The sequence below is a fragment of the Theropithecus gelada genome, chromosome 4, assembly GCF_003255815.1.
Source record: "Theropithecus gelada isolate Dixy chromosome 4, Tgel_1.0, whole genome shotgun sequence".
NCBI classification, from domain to species: Eukaryota; Metazoa; Chordata; class Mammalia; order Primates; family Cercopithecidae; genus Theropithecus; species Theropithecus gelada.
In genome coordinates, this window is record NC_037671.1 from 151,913,854 (window position 1) to 151,932,245 (window position 18,392).

General features: G+C 35.5%; 1 protein-coding gene across 3 annotated transcripts in view; it reads right to left on the reverse strand.

Annotated features, from left to right (window-relative positions):
* The window catches only part of ECHDC1 (ethylmalonyl-CoA decarboxylase 1), a 56,452-nt gene that overhangs the window by 18,654 nt on the left and 19,406 nt on the right, over positions 1-18,392 (reverse strand). For 2 of the 3 annotated variants that reach the window (XM_025381780.1, XM_025381781.1), the window contains exons 4-5: positions 8,929-8,981; positions 7,280-7,360 (exon numbers count right to left, since the gene is read on the reverse strand). In XM_025381780.1, the coding sequence (XP_025237565.1) occupies positions 7,280-7,360; positions 8,929-8,981 (134 nt within the window). The remainder of the gene's footprint in view (positions 1-7,279; positions 7,361-8,928; positions 8,982-18,392) is intronic. The other variant, XM_025381783.1, reaches the window with a different exon arrangement.

The window sequence follows — 18,392 nt, forward strand, 5'->3', positions numbered from 1 at the left end:
AGGCCAAGGTGGGTGGATCACGAGGTCAGGAGTTCGAGACCAGCCTAACTGACATGGTGAAAGCTCATCTCTACTAAAAATACAAAAATTAGCTGGGCATGGTGGCACGCACATGTAATCCCAGTTATTCAGGAGGCTGAGGCAGAGGAATCACTTGAATCTAGCAGGTGGAGGTTGCAGTGAGCTGAGATCACACTGCTGCACTCCAGCATGGGCAACAGAGCGAGACTCTGTCAAAAAAAAGAAAGAAAAGAAAAGAAATACAAAAGAGCAATGAAACAAAAAGTTGGTTTTTTTTGAAAAGTTAAACAAAACCGACAAATCTTTAGCCAGACTAACAAAGAAAAAAAAAAAGAGGAATTCCAAATAAATAAAATCAGACATGAAAAAGGAGACATTACAACTAATACTGCAGAAATTCAAGGATTATTAGTGGCTACTATGAGCAACTACATGTCAATAAATTGGGAAATCTAGAAGAAATGGACAAATTCCTAGACACATACAACCTAGCAAGATGGAGTAGAAAGAAATCTAAAACCTGAACAGACCTATAACTAGTAAAGAGATTGAAGATGTAATAAAAAGTCTTCCAGTAAAGAAAAACCCAGGATGCAATGGCTTCATTGTTACATTCTGCCAAACATTTAAAGAAGAACTAATAGCAATCCCACTCAAACTATTCCAATATTCTGAAAAATAGAGGAGGGAATACTTCCAAACTCATTCTCTGAAGCAAGTATTACCCTGATACCAAACCAGATAAAGACACCTTGAAAAAAGAAAACTACAGGCCAATATCTCCAATGAATATTGATGCAAAAATCATCAACAAAATACTAGCAAACTGAATTAAACAATACATTAAGAAGATCATTCAACATGATCAAGTGGAATTTATCTCTGGGATGCAAGGATGGTTCAACATACACAAATGAATCAATGTGATACATCATACCAACAGAATGAAGGACAAAAGCTATATAATAATTTGGATTCATGCTGAAAAAGCATTTGATAAAATTCAATATCCCTTCATGATTAAAAAAAACACCAAGAAACTAAGTATACAAGGAACATGCATCAATATGCTAAAGGCCATATATGACAGACCTTCAGTTAGTATCATACTGAGTGGGGAAAAGGTGAAAGCCTTCTCTCTAAGATCTACAACGCAACAAGGATGCCTACTTTCACAACTGTTATTCAACATAGTACTGGAAGTCCTAGCTAGAGCAATCAGACAAGAAGAAGATAAAAGGGCATCCAAATTGGAAAGGAAGAAATCTAATTATCCTTGTTTGTAGATTATACAATCTATGTCTGGAAAAAGCCTAAAGTTGAGAAATAAAAAATCAACATACAAAAAATCAGTAGCTTTTCTATATGTAAACAGTGAACAATTTGAAAAAGAAATTAAAAGAGTAATCCCATTTACAACAGCCACACATAAAATTAAATACCTATGAATTAACCAAAGAAGTGAAACATGTCTATAATGAAAACCATAAAACACCAACGAAAGAAATTGAAGTGGACATCAAAAATGAAAAGATATTCTACGTTCATGGATTGGAAGAAACAACATTGTTAAAATGTCCATTCTACCCAAAGCAATCTAGACATTCAGTGTAATTCCCATCAAAATACGAACGACATTCTTCACATAAATCGAAAAAAAAAATCCTAAAATTTATATGCAACCACAACAAACACAGAATAGCTAAAACAATCCTCAGCACAAAGAACAGCCCAGGAGGAATCACATTACCTGACTTCAAATCATACTACAGAGCTACAAAAACCAAAATAGCATAAAAACAGACAACCAATGAAACAGAATGGAGAACTCAGAAACAAATCTACAGATATACAGGCAACTCATTTGCAACAAAGGTACCAAGAACATACACTGGAGAAAACACATTCTCTTCAATAAATGATGCTGGGAAAACTGGATATTTGTATGCAGAAGAATGAAGTTAGACCCCTATCTATCACCACATACAAAAATCAAATCAAAGACAAAAAAACACCCAAAAAGCAAACAACAAAACACATACACACACACACACACAAAGGAAAAAATAGATTAAAGACATATTTAAGACCTCAAACTCTGGAACTACTACCAGAAAACACTGGGGAAAATCTCAGGGTCACTGTACTTGGCAAAAATTTCTTGAGCAATATTCCACAAACCCTTTCTCACATTGTTATTAAGAACTACTTGACACTGGGCAATTTGTGAAGAAAAGAGGTTTAATTGACTCATAGTTCCATAGACTGTATGGGAAGCATGGCTGGGGAGGCCTCCGAAAACTTACAATCATAGCAGAAGACGAAGTGGAAGCAGGCATATCTTCACATGACAGAGCAGGAGAGAAAGAGCGAAAGAAGTGCTACACACTTTTAAACCACCAGATCTTGTGAGAACTTACTCACTTATCATGAGAACAGCAAGGGGGAAGTCTGTCCCCATGATTCAATCACCTCCCACCAGACCCCTCCTCCAAAACTGAGGATTACAATTCAACATGAGATTTGGGTGGGGACACAGAACTAAACCATATCAACAATTGAATTCATAAAGATAGAGAATAAAAACATAATCACCAGAGTCTGGGAAAGGTAGTGTGGAGTTGGCAGGGAGATGGGGATGGTTAATGGGTACAAAAAAAATAGAAAGAATGAATAAGGTCTATTTGACAGAACAGGGTGACTACACAATACTATAATAATAACTTAATTATACATTTAAAAATCACTAAAAGAGTATAACTGGATTATCTGTAACACAAAGGATAAATGCTTGAGGGGATAGAAACCCCATTTTCCATAATGTGATTATTACATATTGCATGTCTGTAGCAAAACATCTCATGTACTCCATAAATACATACATCTACTATGTTAAAAATTAAAAAAAAAAAATTGTTTTCAATCCTCATGGTTGGCTTTCGACCCTCGTGAAGATTTAAGGAGTTCAAGACTTCAGTGGAGGAAATAACTGCAGATGTGATGGAAGTAGCAAGATAACTAGAATTAGAAGTAGAGCCTGAAGATGTAACCAAATTGCTGCAATCTCATGATAAAACATGAATAGATGAAGAGTGGCTTCTTATGGATGAACAAAATATGTGGTTTCTTGAGATGGAATCTTTTTTTGGTGCAGATGCTGTGAACATTGTTGAAATGACAACAAAGATTTAGAATATTACATAAATTTATATTTGAAAAATCAATGGCAGAAAGAAGTTCTACCTTGGGTAAAATGCTATCAAACAGCACTGCATGCTACACAGAAATCTTTTGGGAAAGAAGAGTCAATCAGTCAACAAACTTCATTGTTGTCTTAGTTTAAGAAATTGCCACATCCACCTCAATCATCAGGAAGCACCACTCTGATCAGTTAGCAGCCATCAAAATTGAGGCAAGATTCCCCACCAGATTACATCTCGGTGAAGGCTCAGATGCTTGGTAGCATTTCTCAGCAATAAATTACCTATTAATTAAGATAGATGCATTTTTTTTTCAAATATAATGCTATTGCATATTTAACAGACTATAGTATAGTGTACACATAACTTTTATACACACTAGGAAACAAAAAAATTCGTGTGACTCACTTTATTGTGATACTAACTTTATAGGGGTGGTCTGGAGGAAACCAAACCTGTAATATCTCAGAGTTATGCCTGTACCAAGATGGCAGATTTAAACCCAATTATATCAATACAACATTGGCTATATATATGGAACAAACACTCCAATTAAAAGGCAGAAATTGTCATTCTGAATAAAAAAGCAAAACCGTAGTATATGTTGTCTACTAGAATCTACTTTGAACAAGGCAGCCAAGTTAAAGATGAAAGGACAGAAGAAGATACACCACAAAAATCTTAACCATAAGAAAACTGGGGGCCAGGCATGGTGGCTCACGCTTGTAATCCCAGCAGTTTGGGAGGCAGAGGTGGGCACTGGATCATGAGGTCAGGAGTTCGAGACCAGCTTGGCCAACATGGTGAAACCCCATCTCTACTAAAAGTACAAAAATTAACCAGGAGTGGTGGCGGGCACCTGTAATTGCAGCTACTCAGGAGGCTCAGGCAGGAGAATTGCTTGAACCCAGGAGGTGGAGGCTGTAGTGAGCTGAGATCATGCCATTGTACTCCAGCCTGGGCAACAGAGACTCTGTCTCAAAAAAAAAAAAAAAGAAAAAGAAAAAAGAAAGAAAATTGGGATGGCTATATTCATATCCGAAAAAATAGACCTTGACTGAATCCTGGGCCAGAAAAAAAAAAAAAAAAAAATTAGTATGATAACTGAAAAAAACTGAATGAGGTCTGTAGATTAATTACAAGTATTGAATCAATGTTAATTTCCCATAATTGCACTGTGGCTACATATGATACTAACATTTGGGGAAACTGATTGAAAGGTATGTGGGAGTTACATGTATGATTTCTGCAAGTTTGTAATAAGTGTATAGTTAGCGCAAATGAGAAGTTGAAAGTATTTTAAAAATTCAAATTTCTGTTCTTCCAAAGATACTACTAATAAAAAAACAACTCACAGGCTGTGAGACAGTATTCTTGCTCCTAAGGCTGTGGATAGTATTTAGTATTACAGTCGAGATAGACATAGACACATGAGCATACTTCACCTCTGCTACTATAATTATTGCTATCCCAAGGAATTTTGTACAGAATATATAAAAAACTCCTACAGTTCAATAATAATAAGACAAATCAATTTTTTTTAAAGAGTCAAAGGATTTGAAGCAACAAAGAAGAAGATATATCTAATGGCCAATAAACACAAGATCCTCAACACCAGTCACCGTGGAAATTCAAATCTGAAATCACAATGAGCTCTCACAATGGTTCCCACCCATCAAACGGATAAATCTAAACAGCTTGACAGGTGCAGCTGGAACTTTCTTCCACTGCTTATGAGAATAAAAATTATACAACCCACCTAGAAAATATAAGAAACCAATATATTTGCTGCTTAAGTTAACATACACTTACACTTACCATATCACCCCAGCAATTCCACTCTTAGATTTTCACCCAAAAGATATGACAACATATGCCCACACAAATACTTATACATGAATGTTCACAACAGCTTTATTTATAATAGGCCAAAACCAGAAATAGCTCATGTGCCCATTAATGTATGACACTTACTGTGCTACATAGGCATAGAAAGCAATACTACTAAGCAATAAGATGAACAAACCACTGAAAAATGCAAAAACAGATAAATCTCAGAAACAAACTTTAACATCCACATAATAAAATACTTTCCAACATTAAAAAGGAACAAAGTATTCATAAATGGTACAACATGGATGACTCTCAAAGTAATTATACTGAATTAAAGAAGGCAGACATTAAAAAGTACATACTCTATGAAATGTATTTATGTAAAATTCTTTTTTAAAAATCTATTTTAAAATGAGAAAGTGATCAGTGTTTACCTTGGTGGGAACTGACTGGGAAGAGGTATACGAAGACATATAGATAGGGGTGATAAAAATGTTCTCAATCTTGATTGTGGAGGTGGTTACATGGATGTATATATGCATCAAAATCCATTTACACCATATAATTAAAATGGATTCATTTTATTGTATATAATTTGTAGCTCAACAAATTTAATTTTTTATTTATTTATTTTTTTTGAGACAAAGTCTCACTCTGTTGCCCAGGCTGGAGTGCAACGGTGTGATCTTGGCTCACTGCAACCTCCACCTCCCAGGTTCAAGCAATCCTTCCACCTCAGCCTCCCAGGTTGTGGGACTACAGACAGGCATGTGCCACCACACCTGGCTAATTTTTTGTATTTTTAGTAGAGAGAGGGTTTCACCATGTTGGCCAGGCTGGTCTCGAACTCCTGACCTCAGGTGATCCACCCATTTCAGCCTCCCAAAATGCTGGGATTACAGGCATGAGCCACCATGCCAGGCCTAAAAATGTTTTAAATGTACAACATGATGTTTTGAAATATCTAGAGCATTACAAGCCAGCGCAGAACGACTTTCTCTTCAGTGTCTGAAAGTGAGACAAAAAGTTTACTAGAAGTCTTCTCTTAATGTATACTCCAATATTTTTCTTAGCTAGGGTCAAGCGTATAATGATTTTTTTAAAACATGGCAAGGCCAGGGTTAGCCCAAAGACTGAAAAACATTCCAAATGAAAAGACAATGAGTTTCAAAGTATGCCAGAATGTTACCATATTGGCATTGGTAAGAGACAGTTGTATAAGGTAATCTTAAAACTCTAAGCCAGAATATTATGTGAATACTTACATACACTTTAGGTTAAACATTATGCTAAAACCTATATATTCACTATCTTATTTAAATTTATAGATATTTAAGGGAGATACTTCATTTTATAGATAAAGAAACTGAGATGAAGAGAGGTAAAATACTTGCTCAAAGTCAAATAGGTAAAAGTGGCAAACTGGGATTCAGCCTAGGTCCACCTGACATCAGTGCTCAGGCTCTTTACTGTTTTGCCAGTTTACCTCTAATTATGCTATATATACTACCTTTTGCATTATAAAGAGGCTCCAGTGTGTGAGCCTGTACAGATAACTTATGGAGCATTGTACTGGTCCCTTTATAGCTAGCTGTGTTAGTAGGCCTTGGGAATGGTACTGAGAAAGCAGTTTAGATGTCTAAAGCATTAGATTTTACAAAATGTCATTTCTATATAATATAGCTATCAAATACTGAAAATAATTATAGGGACTGAAGAGCTATTGGTCCCAAAGAACTTTCTCTATCTTTACTCCCTAATCTTCCCAAAAGTCCCACAAAGTTGCTATAAATCACAGCAGAAAGAAGACAAAGGGATCTCAGAAAATCTCTTTTTATTGGTGAGAAAACAGCTACAGCAGTCTCTCTTTCTGCATTCTATTTTTCTTTTTTAACGTTGCTTACTTTGTTTGTATAATTCTTTTGGATTTTAAAGTTTCATATATTTCCTTAGCTTTCCTTCCAGGAGTTTTGCTAATATGGATTTGCTCTATTCAAAATCTTAAAACCTTGTGTTTTGTTAATTTTTTGAAAATGCATAATAATGAAGTGATCATGAAGTTATATTAGATAAAAATTATCTAATGACTGACAAAAAGAAAATATTCAAAAAAGAAAATAGGTTTATCCTATTTAAGAATATATAAAATATTGATATTAAGACAAAAATGAATTTGAGCAAGTTAATTATATTTGTGCAAGAAATTAATGCAATTTTCATCCTACCTGAAATCACATGCTGTAGTAAATTCTGCTCCTCCACCCAATGCCCAACCTTGAACCAGCGCAACACTTATTAAAGGAAGTCTGTATATTGAAGAAAAAACTGATGTTACAATTTTTAATTTCAATATTCACTTACAAATGTTATTTTTAAAAAATCTTAAAATGCAGTGGAAACAAAATATTGCAGTCTTCATAAAAACAAACACACATCAAAGGATAGCAGAAGCTTGAACCTTTACATCATGAGAAGAAAAACAGTGTAATACTAAAGATACAGTAGTTCACAATAAATGCCATGTAAGTTCATCAAAATACCTCCTTGAATCATTACATATTTTTAGGCTATAGCCATATTGTAACTTACTCCCAAATAAATGGATGCTTTTGTCTAATTTATAGCTCCTGGAACTTCTCAGCAGCAGTGGTTCTTCAGAATAATTCCATGTGATATCATCTTTGTCCATTTTTATTGGTATCAGGTTAAAAGTTGGAAAATCAAAGCTATATCCAAAGGTTCGAAATGTGTTACAGAAGATAGAGCTCCAAAACTGTGTTATGAAGGTTCCTTCAAAAATCAACTCATTGCTGCCTGAAATAATCCACATACTAATCCTATATAAAGGCATGATTTTGCGGTAAAAATAAATCTTTTACCTTTCCTGTTTGCAAAGACCCACTTTGCAGGGGTGTGTGAATACAAGGTAAATCTAAAAAGTTTTGCAAGTATGGAATTTTTGTAGGTTCTAACCTATAATGCAAAGGTGCAGGTCTAAACTAATTGAAAATTTCCTAATATACACCGCTCCCATGTAGAAAGAATTATTTTTAAAAAATAGTAACTTTTCAGATTTATGTAAGAAAAAGTCAAATGCAATAGGAAAAGGGAAGTGAACAGGGGTTAAGAAAATGAAGATACTATTTTAGAATAGTAATGTTATGATTCTATTACTCCCTCTAGACTCTCAGATACAATGAGTACCAAAAATACAGCAGTGCACAATTAATAACCTTGCTTAAATAAGAATTTCCTTAGTTTTCATAATTTTAAATTTGTCTACATTTGGAATGTGAAAGTAGGAAACTAATCAGCCAAAACATGTCACAGTTTGTAACCTCAAACATACTTTGACAGGCCAAGAAGAATTTTTCCTCTTTGCTTCTTTACCTAGGTACAAAGTCAATTCATCTTCCTCAGAAAGCTGTAAAAACTTTCTAATCCATAGTTCTTTCTCTCATCTCTGGATACAGACCACTTCACTACACATTCTACTAATTTGGAATGTTAGGTAACCTTTATGTGTCACATATAGATCAGCGTCTTTATTATTCTGCTCTAACACCAGTATTTAACTTTCCTAATATCTACTCCTAAATACAGCTAGTTATATGAGCTCTTTAGGGGATATGTCTTAAATTCTTCTTATCTTTCATTTCTTTTATTTTTAAAATATATATGTATATACCTCATTAAATGATTATCCTTATATGTAATTAAATGATTATCCTCTATAGCACAAAAAATAGGACATCATTAGAATAGATGTAATTTAAAAATTAGCTATTATTTCTTAACTAGTACAAATGATGGAATAGTAAAAAGCTATTTTTGGTCTTTTAGAAATCGTGTTTTAAAAAGAAGGATGCATTACCTCATAAATCTTGTTAAGGTGTTTTGCATGAACATGCATACGGCCATTCCATCCTTTAAATAAAAATAAGCAGAAACACAAAGGTATAATGCAAATATATTACATTAAATTTTTTTAATTAAGTTTTTACAAAGTAATGAAGCCAAAAATATGTATTTTTTAAACAATGATGTTTCCATTTAAAACTCTTTGATGTTGTCTGAAATGCAAATAATGCTGTATTTGACTTTGTTGACATCCTAGGGCTCCTTGAGCTCAGCTTTGCATGAGGTATTAGCAAAGATGTAGGGATAAGTGACAGATCACATACTCTAGATCACTATGGAGTTCTACTCAGGGTAATGATGGGGGGAAAGGCGTAAGATATACCCATCTGTTATCCTTAAGACGATAAACTTATCAAAGAAGAAGGGAAAGAAGGGAAAAGTTATGTTAAGTTTTGGTTTTTTAAAAAAATATTTCTAAGGCTTTATCTTGGTATTGCCACAACTTATAATTTTCTTAAACAAATTTCCTAAGAGTACTCCAAACTCATTGCCTTGTCTTTTTTTTAGCTCACATACTTTCTTCAATCCAGTGTAATCTGGCCCTCTGCCTTATCCCAAAATCTCTCCTGAAAAGCTTTTAATAATCTCCTACTTGTCAAATTAAATGACTTTTCCTTATTCATCTTTTCTCTCTTCATAACACACAGTACTTTTCTTTAATCAGTTTCTTCATTTTCATATTTGCTCTCACATTCTAGTAACATTTTACACTCCAGATTCTCTTATTTCTTTGTTTGTTGTTTTCCAGTCTTCTTCCTTGGCTCTTCTTATCCAACTAATCCCCTAAATCCATGCAGTTTCAAAAATCCAATCCATGGCCGGGCGCGGTGGCTCAAGCCTGTAATCCCAGCACTTTGGGAGGCCGAGACGGGCGGATCACGAGGTCAGGAGATCGAGACCATCCTGGCTAACACGGTGAAACCCCATCTCTACTAAAAATTACAAAAAACTAGCCGGGCGAGGTGGCGGGTGCCTGTAGTCCCAGCTACTCGGGAGGCTGAGCCAGGAGAATGGCATGAACCCGGGAGGCGGAGCTTGCAGTGAGCTGAGATCCAGCCACTGCACTCCAGCCTGGGTGACAGAGCAAGACTCCGTCTCAAAAAAAAAAAAAAAAAAAAAATCCAATCCATGATTTACTCTCTTCTTTATTTATCATTTCTTTTTCTTTTTTTTTTGGAAGTCTCATCTACTTCCATATAAAGTGCTAAAATCTACTAGACATTTTCACATTCTGATAGCACCTCAAACTCAGCACAGCAAAACCAACTGAAAGTAAAAGAACTGAGTTTGAATCCTAGTGCTGCCACTTAATAACAACATGAATTTGAGCAAGTCATGACTATGTAATTCAGTTTCCTCATCCATAAGAAATGAGAAATTTTTTTAAAATTTGCACTATTTGACTTAAAGGATGTTTAGAAAGATGACAATATACCTAGAAACTCTGTAAAAGATTGCATAAGAGTTCTGTGTTAGTGGAAAAAGTTAGTGTAAGAGTTCTGAGCTAGTGGTCAATAAGGCTCAGAATTTTGGTACTATGTTTGGCTTTCCTATTTCACAATTCTCTCACACTCAGTTATTTACCAAGTACTTCTCCTTGGATATTCCTTAGAAATATTTCAAATATCGATCCCTTCTTTTATATTTCCGCTGCTGTTGCATTAGTTCATACCTGTGTTACTCAAGCCTTGATAAGTACAATAAGATGGCTTTGCTTTCTCCCACCCAAGGACTAATCAGACCCAACACCGATTAACTTCCAAGATTGGCAAGACTGGGTGCATTCAGGGTGGTATGGCCGGAGATAACAGCTTTGCTTCCTCACTGATTTCTGTATTTAATTTCTTTTTCCTCTTAAATATAATCTTCCATCCTGCTACCTAATAATCCTTCCTGTAGGATGATGATGTCTTACAGAATACAACCTGAATTTCTTGGCAAGACCACCTGATTCCAAACTATCTTATCAACTTTGACTACCATACCCCTCATCCAAGCATCCTAATTTCACCACACAAACTACTTGTCATCCCTCTAACACCTTACACTTATTGTGGCTCCTGTGTCTTTGCTTTCATCATTCCTACTAGTTGGAGTAGGCTGTCCTTCTCTTTACCTATTTCAAGGAATGCCCAGATCATATATTTTTCCATCAAGATTTTCTAAATCTCACAATAAAAATTTTCTCTTTTGCGTTTCCATAGTATTTTTATTTTTATGCCTTAATTATAGTACTTATAAATTGTGTTGTATGAATATGTGTTCAGATGCATTATCAGACACATCATCTTTACAAGACGGGACTAGAGAACATAATAATAAGTTCTCAATAATTTTGCCAGAGATACAGAAATACAACAACTATCAAAGTATAAGTATTATAAAAAGTGCTTGAACAAACTGAGAAGAGTGTCAAAGAAGAAATTATTCATTTCAATTGGGATGGGGGTAGTTAGAGAGGCTTTAGAGAGGAGAAGGGAACGTGGCATTTGCTAGGTCTAGACAGTAAGTCCCTTGATGGTGATACTATGCCTTCTCCCTCCTCAGATGCTAGTAAAATGTTTTGCACATAGTGTTTGTTGAACTTAACAAAATTAGATGAATTTTAGATGGAGAACTATGTTGATTTATAAAACAAATGCAGTCAAGAAAAAGTAAAAGCCAATGTGGAAGGAATTTCCTAATCCAAAGCTGTTATCAGGAAGACCAGTGTAGCTCACAAAGTGATGAGAAAATTAACACAGGCACAAAGAGCTAAAAAGTTTTCAAAGTGAACCGGTTTATCCTCTGCTAAAAACCTTTCCAATAAAACCTGTTCTATTACCTACATCAAATAATTTTAATATGCATATTTGCTCTTGCTAGATTTAGATTACTTAAAATTCCCATGAAGTATATAGAATTGGTAGAAATAAAGGAAAAGCAAGTATTGGCCTGTGTACTACTATAATTTTCATTCAGAAGACAAAAGGCACACACTAAAAATGTCTATTAGAAGTCGTATGAAATAAACGGTTAGAACAACAGTTTCTAAAGCCAATCTGCCTAGGTTTGAATTTGGGCTCTAGCACTTTCTAATTAGTTTGACTTTGCCCAACCTGCTTAACCTCTCTGTCCTACAGTCTCTTATCTGCAAATTGTGCTAGTAGTAGTACCTATTTTATTAAGGGAGCTAGTAATGATTAAGCAAGTTATGGCACCAAATGAGGTTAGAACAGTGTCTGACATATAGTAAGAGAATAAAAGTTATCTATCATTATTATTAATATTACTAACAATACTGGCAATAGATAATGAGTATGTTTTGGTTTTAAGTGTATCATAAAACAGAAGTTTAAGCAGTATTGGCCAACATGCTCTAGAGATAAGAAAGATTTCATTAAATTTGTCTCCCAAAGTTATTAAACCCACAATGGTTAAATGCTCTGTCCTCTCACTGGGTTGAAGAAAGCAAACAAGCCAGTAAGAGATACCTGTGATAGAGTAAGCTGTGGGTGAGGAACCAATAAAAAGCTAGACCTGCTCTAATGTATAAAAGCTGGAAGCTGAGAAGTACTAAAACAAGGTTTTGAAAGTTGCTGCAGACAGTGGTATTTTCATGCTTATCTGGATGATACCTGAGATCCAACCCTACTCTTCTAGATCCTTCTCATAAAACAAGGATAAGAAGAACAATGCTCAGCCAAAATGCCAAAAGGAAGGATTAACATCATATTAAGCCATGTTTACAGTAGAAAAATGCCCAGCCTGTAGAAGTATCTTATTTAGAAACATAAATAAGCCTCTTTCTTAAGTGTTTATTATATGGATTTATTAACTTCCTCAAAATACACGGAAGGGTTTAGAGAAAATTAAAATAGCTTGCCTTTTTTTTTTTTTTTTTTTTTTTAGCTAGTGTATTGCTCTGTCACCCAGGCTGAAGTGCAGTGGCGTGATCTTGACTCACTACAACCTCCTTCTCCTGGGTTCAAGTGGTTCTCCTGCCTCAGCCTCCTGAGTAGCTGGTATTACTGGCACCTGCCATCATGGCCAAGTAATTTTTGTATTTGTAGTAGAAACAGGTTTCACTATGTTAGCCAGGCTGGTCTCGAACTCCTGACCTCAGGTGATCTGTCCACCTCGGCCTCCTAAAGTGCTGAGATTACAGGTGTGAGCTACTGTGCTTGGCCGCTTGTCTATAAATTAATCAGGGTATGGAACTGTACAATAGTAGTAGCAAACACAAGGAAGTTAGACAAGAACTTTGAGGTCACTGTAGAAATATAAGGAACAGAGATCTAAGGAACAATAGATTGGGAGAAAAGTAACAAGGAAAGTTAAGGGACAAAGGAGGAGACAGATTAAGAACAGAAAGGTTTCTAAATGCCACACTTTTCCTTGAGGCATTATACCCATCCATTGCAGACTAAGCAGGTTTTATTTCCCTACGTTCTAAAGCCTATAACTGCACTTTGATTACATATTCCCTCTGAAAGGAAACTTCTTGTAGCCTACAGGACATCTGTGGCATCAAATCCAAGTCTTAATATTTAAATATATTTTTTTTCTATTTTATTCCTTTGTCTTTCCCATACATAACTTTTCAGCAGGGTTAATCTTTGTGTTATCCTAGTGGATCTCCTGGCCTCTACCATCTGAACCAAGAATTACCTGCCTAATAGGGACAGTTGGAGCTCTTTTCCTGCACAATAAACAAAGCATACCAAGATGCGACCAACTTCTTATGGGATCAGTTACACTAAAGAAAAAAAAGTGGAATAATAGATAACAAATATAATAAAATGTTGATAGGCTTGACGCTCTTATGAGTACATGAGGGTTTCACTGTATTAGTCTCTGCTTTTACCCATATTTGGTAATTTATATTAATAAAAAGTTTTTGAAAACTGAACAAATAGCAAAAACATCAAAATAATTATATTTTTATGATAAAAAGACCATTTAATAATCACTTCCAAACATTTTATTACAATTAGAAGGAATTATAATCCAGTTGCTAAAATTGTCATATATTTCAGTTATCTCATCATCCTCAGAAAGCAAATTCACCAAATTAAGTAGATGCTAGTGATGCATCTGTAACAACAAAGACACTGACAGACAAACTGTTTACAACTTAAAGTCATGGTAAGTTTCAGAATGTTTCAGCCATGAGGGGGAGATGCAATTATATATTGCAGCTGTAACTCATATATAACACATGTATGAGCCTCAAAAGTCCTGAGGTCATTTTAAATTTCAGCTTTACACAGATTTATAGTTCCTTCTCAAGTATATAGGAATATAGTTTATAGGAAACATCAGGAACTTTACATAAACTACTTCTAGTTCTTGTTAATTTTAATATCATAATGTGATAAACACACCCCATATGTATTATTGCAATTCTTGGATGTATTGTTACATACATACAATTCTTGCACGTATTGTTACAATTCTTAAAATTATCCATAAATATTCAAAGTGTTTATTTTTATGCTATATATTTCTTATACTGTGACTTCAGAGATTTCATAAAAGGATAATAAAGAATTCATCTACCCTATAAAATGCTTTAAATAGCCAGGTGTCGGGCTGGGTGCAGTAGCTCACGCCTGTAATCCTAGCACTTTGGAAGGCTAAGGAGGGTGGATCACCTGAGGTCAGGAGTTTGAGACCAGCCTGGCCAAAATGGTGAAACCTCGTCTCTACTAAAAATACAAAAACTAGCCAGGTGTGGTGGCGGATGTCTGTAATCCCAGCTACTTGGGAGGCTGAGGCAGGAAAGTTGCTTGAACCCAGGAGGTGGAGACTGCAGTGAGCCGAGATCACACCACTGCACTCCAGCCTGGGTGACAGAGCCAGACTCCGTCTCAAAACAAACAAACAAAAAACCAGCCAGGCCTGGTGGTTCATGCCTGTAATCCTGGCACTTTGTTAGGTGGAGGAGGGCAGATCACTTGAGGTCAGGAGTTTGAGACCAGCCTGTCCAACATGGTGAAAACCTGTTTCTACTAAAAACACAAAAATTAGCTGGGCATAGTGGCCCATGCCTGTAATCCCAGCTACTTGGGAGGCTGAGGCAGGAGAATCACTTGAACCCGGGAGGCGGAGGTTGCAGTGAGCTGAGATCGCTGCCACTGTACTCCAGTCTGGGCGACAGAGCAAGACTCTGTCTCAATAAAATAAAATGAGATCAATGTTTTAAATAAAATAAGAATCTGATCTGAGTTCTAAGCACACTCATTGTAAAGCAGATTCACAATTCCACATTTCCTTGATGAGACTGGCAGATGCATATAGCAACAAGTGACAAACACTTGCAGTAACACTACTCCTCAGCTGTCAATCAAGATTTACTTCAGGCGTTGAAAAGAGCAGATTACTTGGAGAATGTAGGTACTAGAAAGAATAAACTTTACTAAGTGATTCCTTATTTGAAGCTGGAATAAAAACTCTCTCCATGTTTTCCTGCATGACTTACGCCAGACCAATGATGTATATATACTACATATATATAATGATGTATATATAAAGCAATGAGCATGTTTCCACTTCCATCTTTAAATATAGAGAAAAAGAATAGTGGCCATATGATCTAAAGAGGCAGAAACAACCTTCTAACTAGAAGAAAATAAGAAAGTAAAATAACCCTTCATCTTACTAGAGATGTTTTCCTAACCAGCTTCTATCAAACCCACAAGAGTCTATTATATTATTCTGTCTTTAACAGTGTCTTTCATGAACTAAGGTGAACAGTGATACAACCATTCGAGAGATGAAAAATACATATATATAGGTTGAGCTATGAAAATCTGAAATCTAAACACTCCAAAATCTAAAATCTGAAATCTAAAAGCTCCAAAATCTAACTTTTTGAGTGCTGACATGATACCATAAGTGGAAAATTCCACAGCTGACCTCATGTACACAAACTTTGTTTCATGTAAAAAATTATTGAAAACACTGTATAAAATTACCTTTAGGCTGTGTGTTTAAGGTGTATATGAAATATAAGTGAATTTTTTGTTTAGAGTTGGGTTCCATTCCCAGGATATCTCATTATATATATACACACATATACAAATACTCCAAAATCTGAAAAAATGTAAAATCTGAAATACTTATAGTTCCAAGCATTTTGGATAAGGGATACTCAACCTGTATAATCGAATGACTTGCAGGTGACATAGCTAATAATTAGATCTTGGGGGAAAAAAATCTGTCTTTTCAAATTTCCAGATTAGTGCTATAACCATTCAGATACATCACAAATTTAAGTCTAGTGAAGTGCTACAAATTATGCATCATCTCATTAATGAAAATGTTTATTAATCTCAAGATCTTTGAAATAAAAATAATAGCTACCTTTTTCAGATACAGCGCTAGTAGGCACTTTATATATATTATCTTGAATCCTCACAATAGCTCAGCGAAATATCTACAATAATCCTCATTTATAGATTAGGAAAATAAGATTTAGAAAGATTAAGTGACTTGCCTAATCACTTAGCCAGAGAGTATTGAAACCAGCTTTCAAATCCAAGTTTATCAAAGCCAGTGTTCTGATTATCTGAAAGATTCTTTCTCACATATGCAAATAATAATCATATACTACATACAGTGGTATGAGACTTGTATAATATCATGAAAACTTTATTACCCACCTACAGCCCACATCTATAATTAAATGGAAACAAATATTACTTACTTTTTTCCCTTTCTAATTTCATTTCCTTCCTTTTTTTCTCCTAGAAGATGTGGTAGAGGGGGAAGGAGCACTGAATTCATGAAAAACAGGTTCCTTGTAAGATTGATAAAGGAAGATGACAGCATTTTTACTCTATCAGAGTAATTCAAAAGCATATTTTTAAAGTTGTTACTACTTCTTGAACTTTACTATGTGCCAGAACTAGGTGCTTTATGTACATACCTCATGTAAAACTTCTTATCATGAAATGCTACAGAGCTTCCACTTAAAAGCATTCAAATTCTTGCTGATTTTAATGATGACCATCTTTGTTCATTGCTAATCTTCCTGTCCTTCATTTTTTTCAGCCCTTCACACTACTGCACCCTCATCTTTAAAAAGCGAAACAAATAAACAACAATAACGAAAGTACTGACTTCATATGACTGCTAAAGGAAAAGTGATGATATTGAATTTGATCTATCATCTTTTTTTGTTTGCTTTTTTTTTTTTTTTTTTGAGACAGAGTCTTACTCTGTCGCCCAGGCTGGAGTGCAGTGGCGCGATCTCGGCTCACTACAAGCTCTGCCTCCTGGGTTCACATCATTCTCCTGCCTCAGCCTCCCGAGTAGCTGGGACTACAGGCGCCTGATACCACGCCCAGCTAATTTTTTGTTTTTGTATTTTTGCAGAGACGGGGTTTCACTGTGTAGGCCAGGATGGTCTTGATCTCCTGACCTCGTGATCCGCCCACCTCGGCCTCCCAAAGTGCTGGGATTACAGGCATGAGCCACCGCACCTGGCTGATCTATCATCTTAATATTATTAATTTATATTACCTATTTAAAATGTTATAGTAGCTCCCTCTAGCTTACAAAGCACTTTAGAATAGCTAACTCAATCCTCAATAGATTTTAGTGAGATAGATTTTATATATCCCATGGAGCTAAGGCTAAGAGGAAGCTGAGCAACTTTCTCATTTAGTTGAGTGGCGCTGAGTAGCAGACCTATGTCTAAACCCAAGACGTCTCACTCTGCATTAAGAGCTTTTCTTGATCCTATTATAGTCACAGGTAGGCTCAACTAACCCAGGAATGTACTATATCAATGTAATTGAAAAAAAGAAACACCTAACACCTAGATCTTAGTTTCTAACACCATCCTCTACCATTTTCCATAACCAGGACTCCTTGAAGAAATCACTCATTACATAATTGGAGCAGGGAAAATTCAAGATTAACGTGGAGTATCTTATAATACTAGAAAGTAAGGGAATACTCAAAAAACAAAAGGATGTGTCAAAGGAAGACAGGACTTTGGGCCTTTGGTCTTTGGGCTCCCAATGGCCAAAGCTGGAACAATTTGAGCAACAAAATGAATAATGAATATAAAATAAATATCCATGAGTGCATATTGATATAAATAACTGAATAAATAAGTATATGAATAAATGGGGGAGAAGACCCAAATCCCCCTTACATAAGAATAATGGACATATATGTCCCCCCTCCAGGAGATGGAATTTATTTTCCCTTCCCCCTTGAGTGTAGACTAAACTTAGTGACTTGCTTCCAAGGAGTGGAGTATGGAAAGTAAATTTAAAATAGAGTAACCAGGCAAACACTACCTTGGCCAGGTGACCAAGGTTAACATCATTAGTGGTAAGTCACCTTGACAGCATATTCCCTTGATGTGATGTGATGAAAACAGAAGCTTACCTCTGGTCTTTCTCTCAGAATCCCACAACC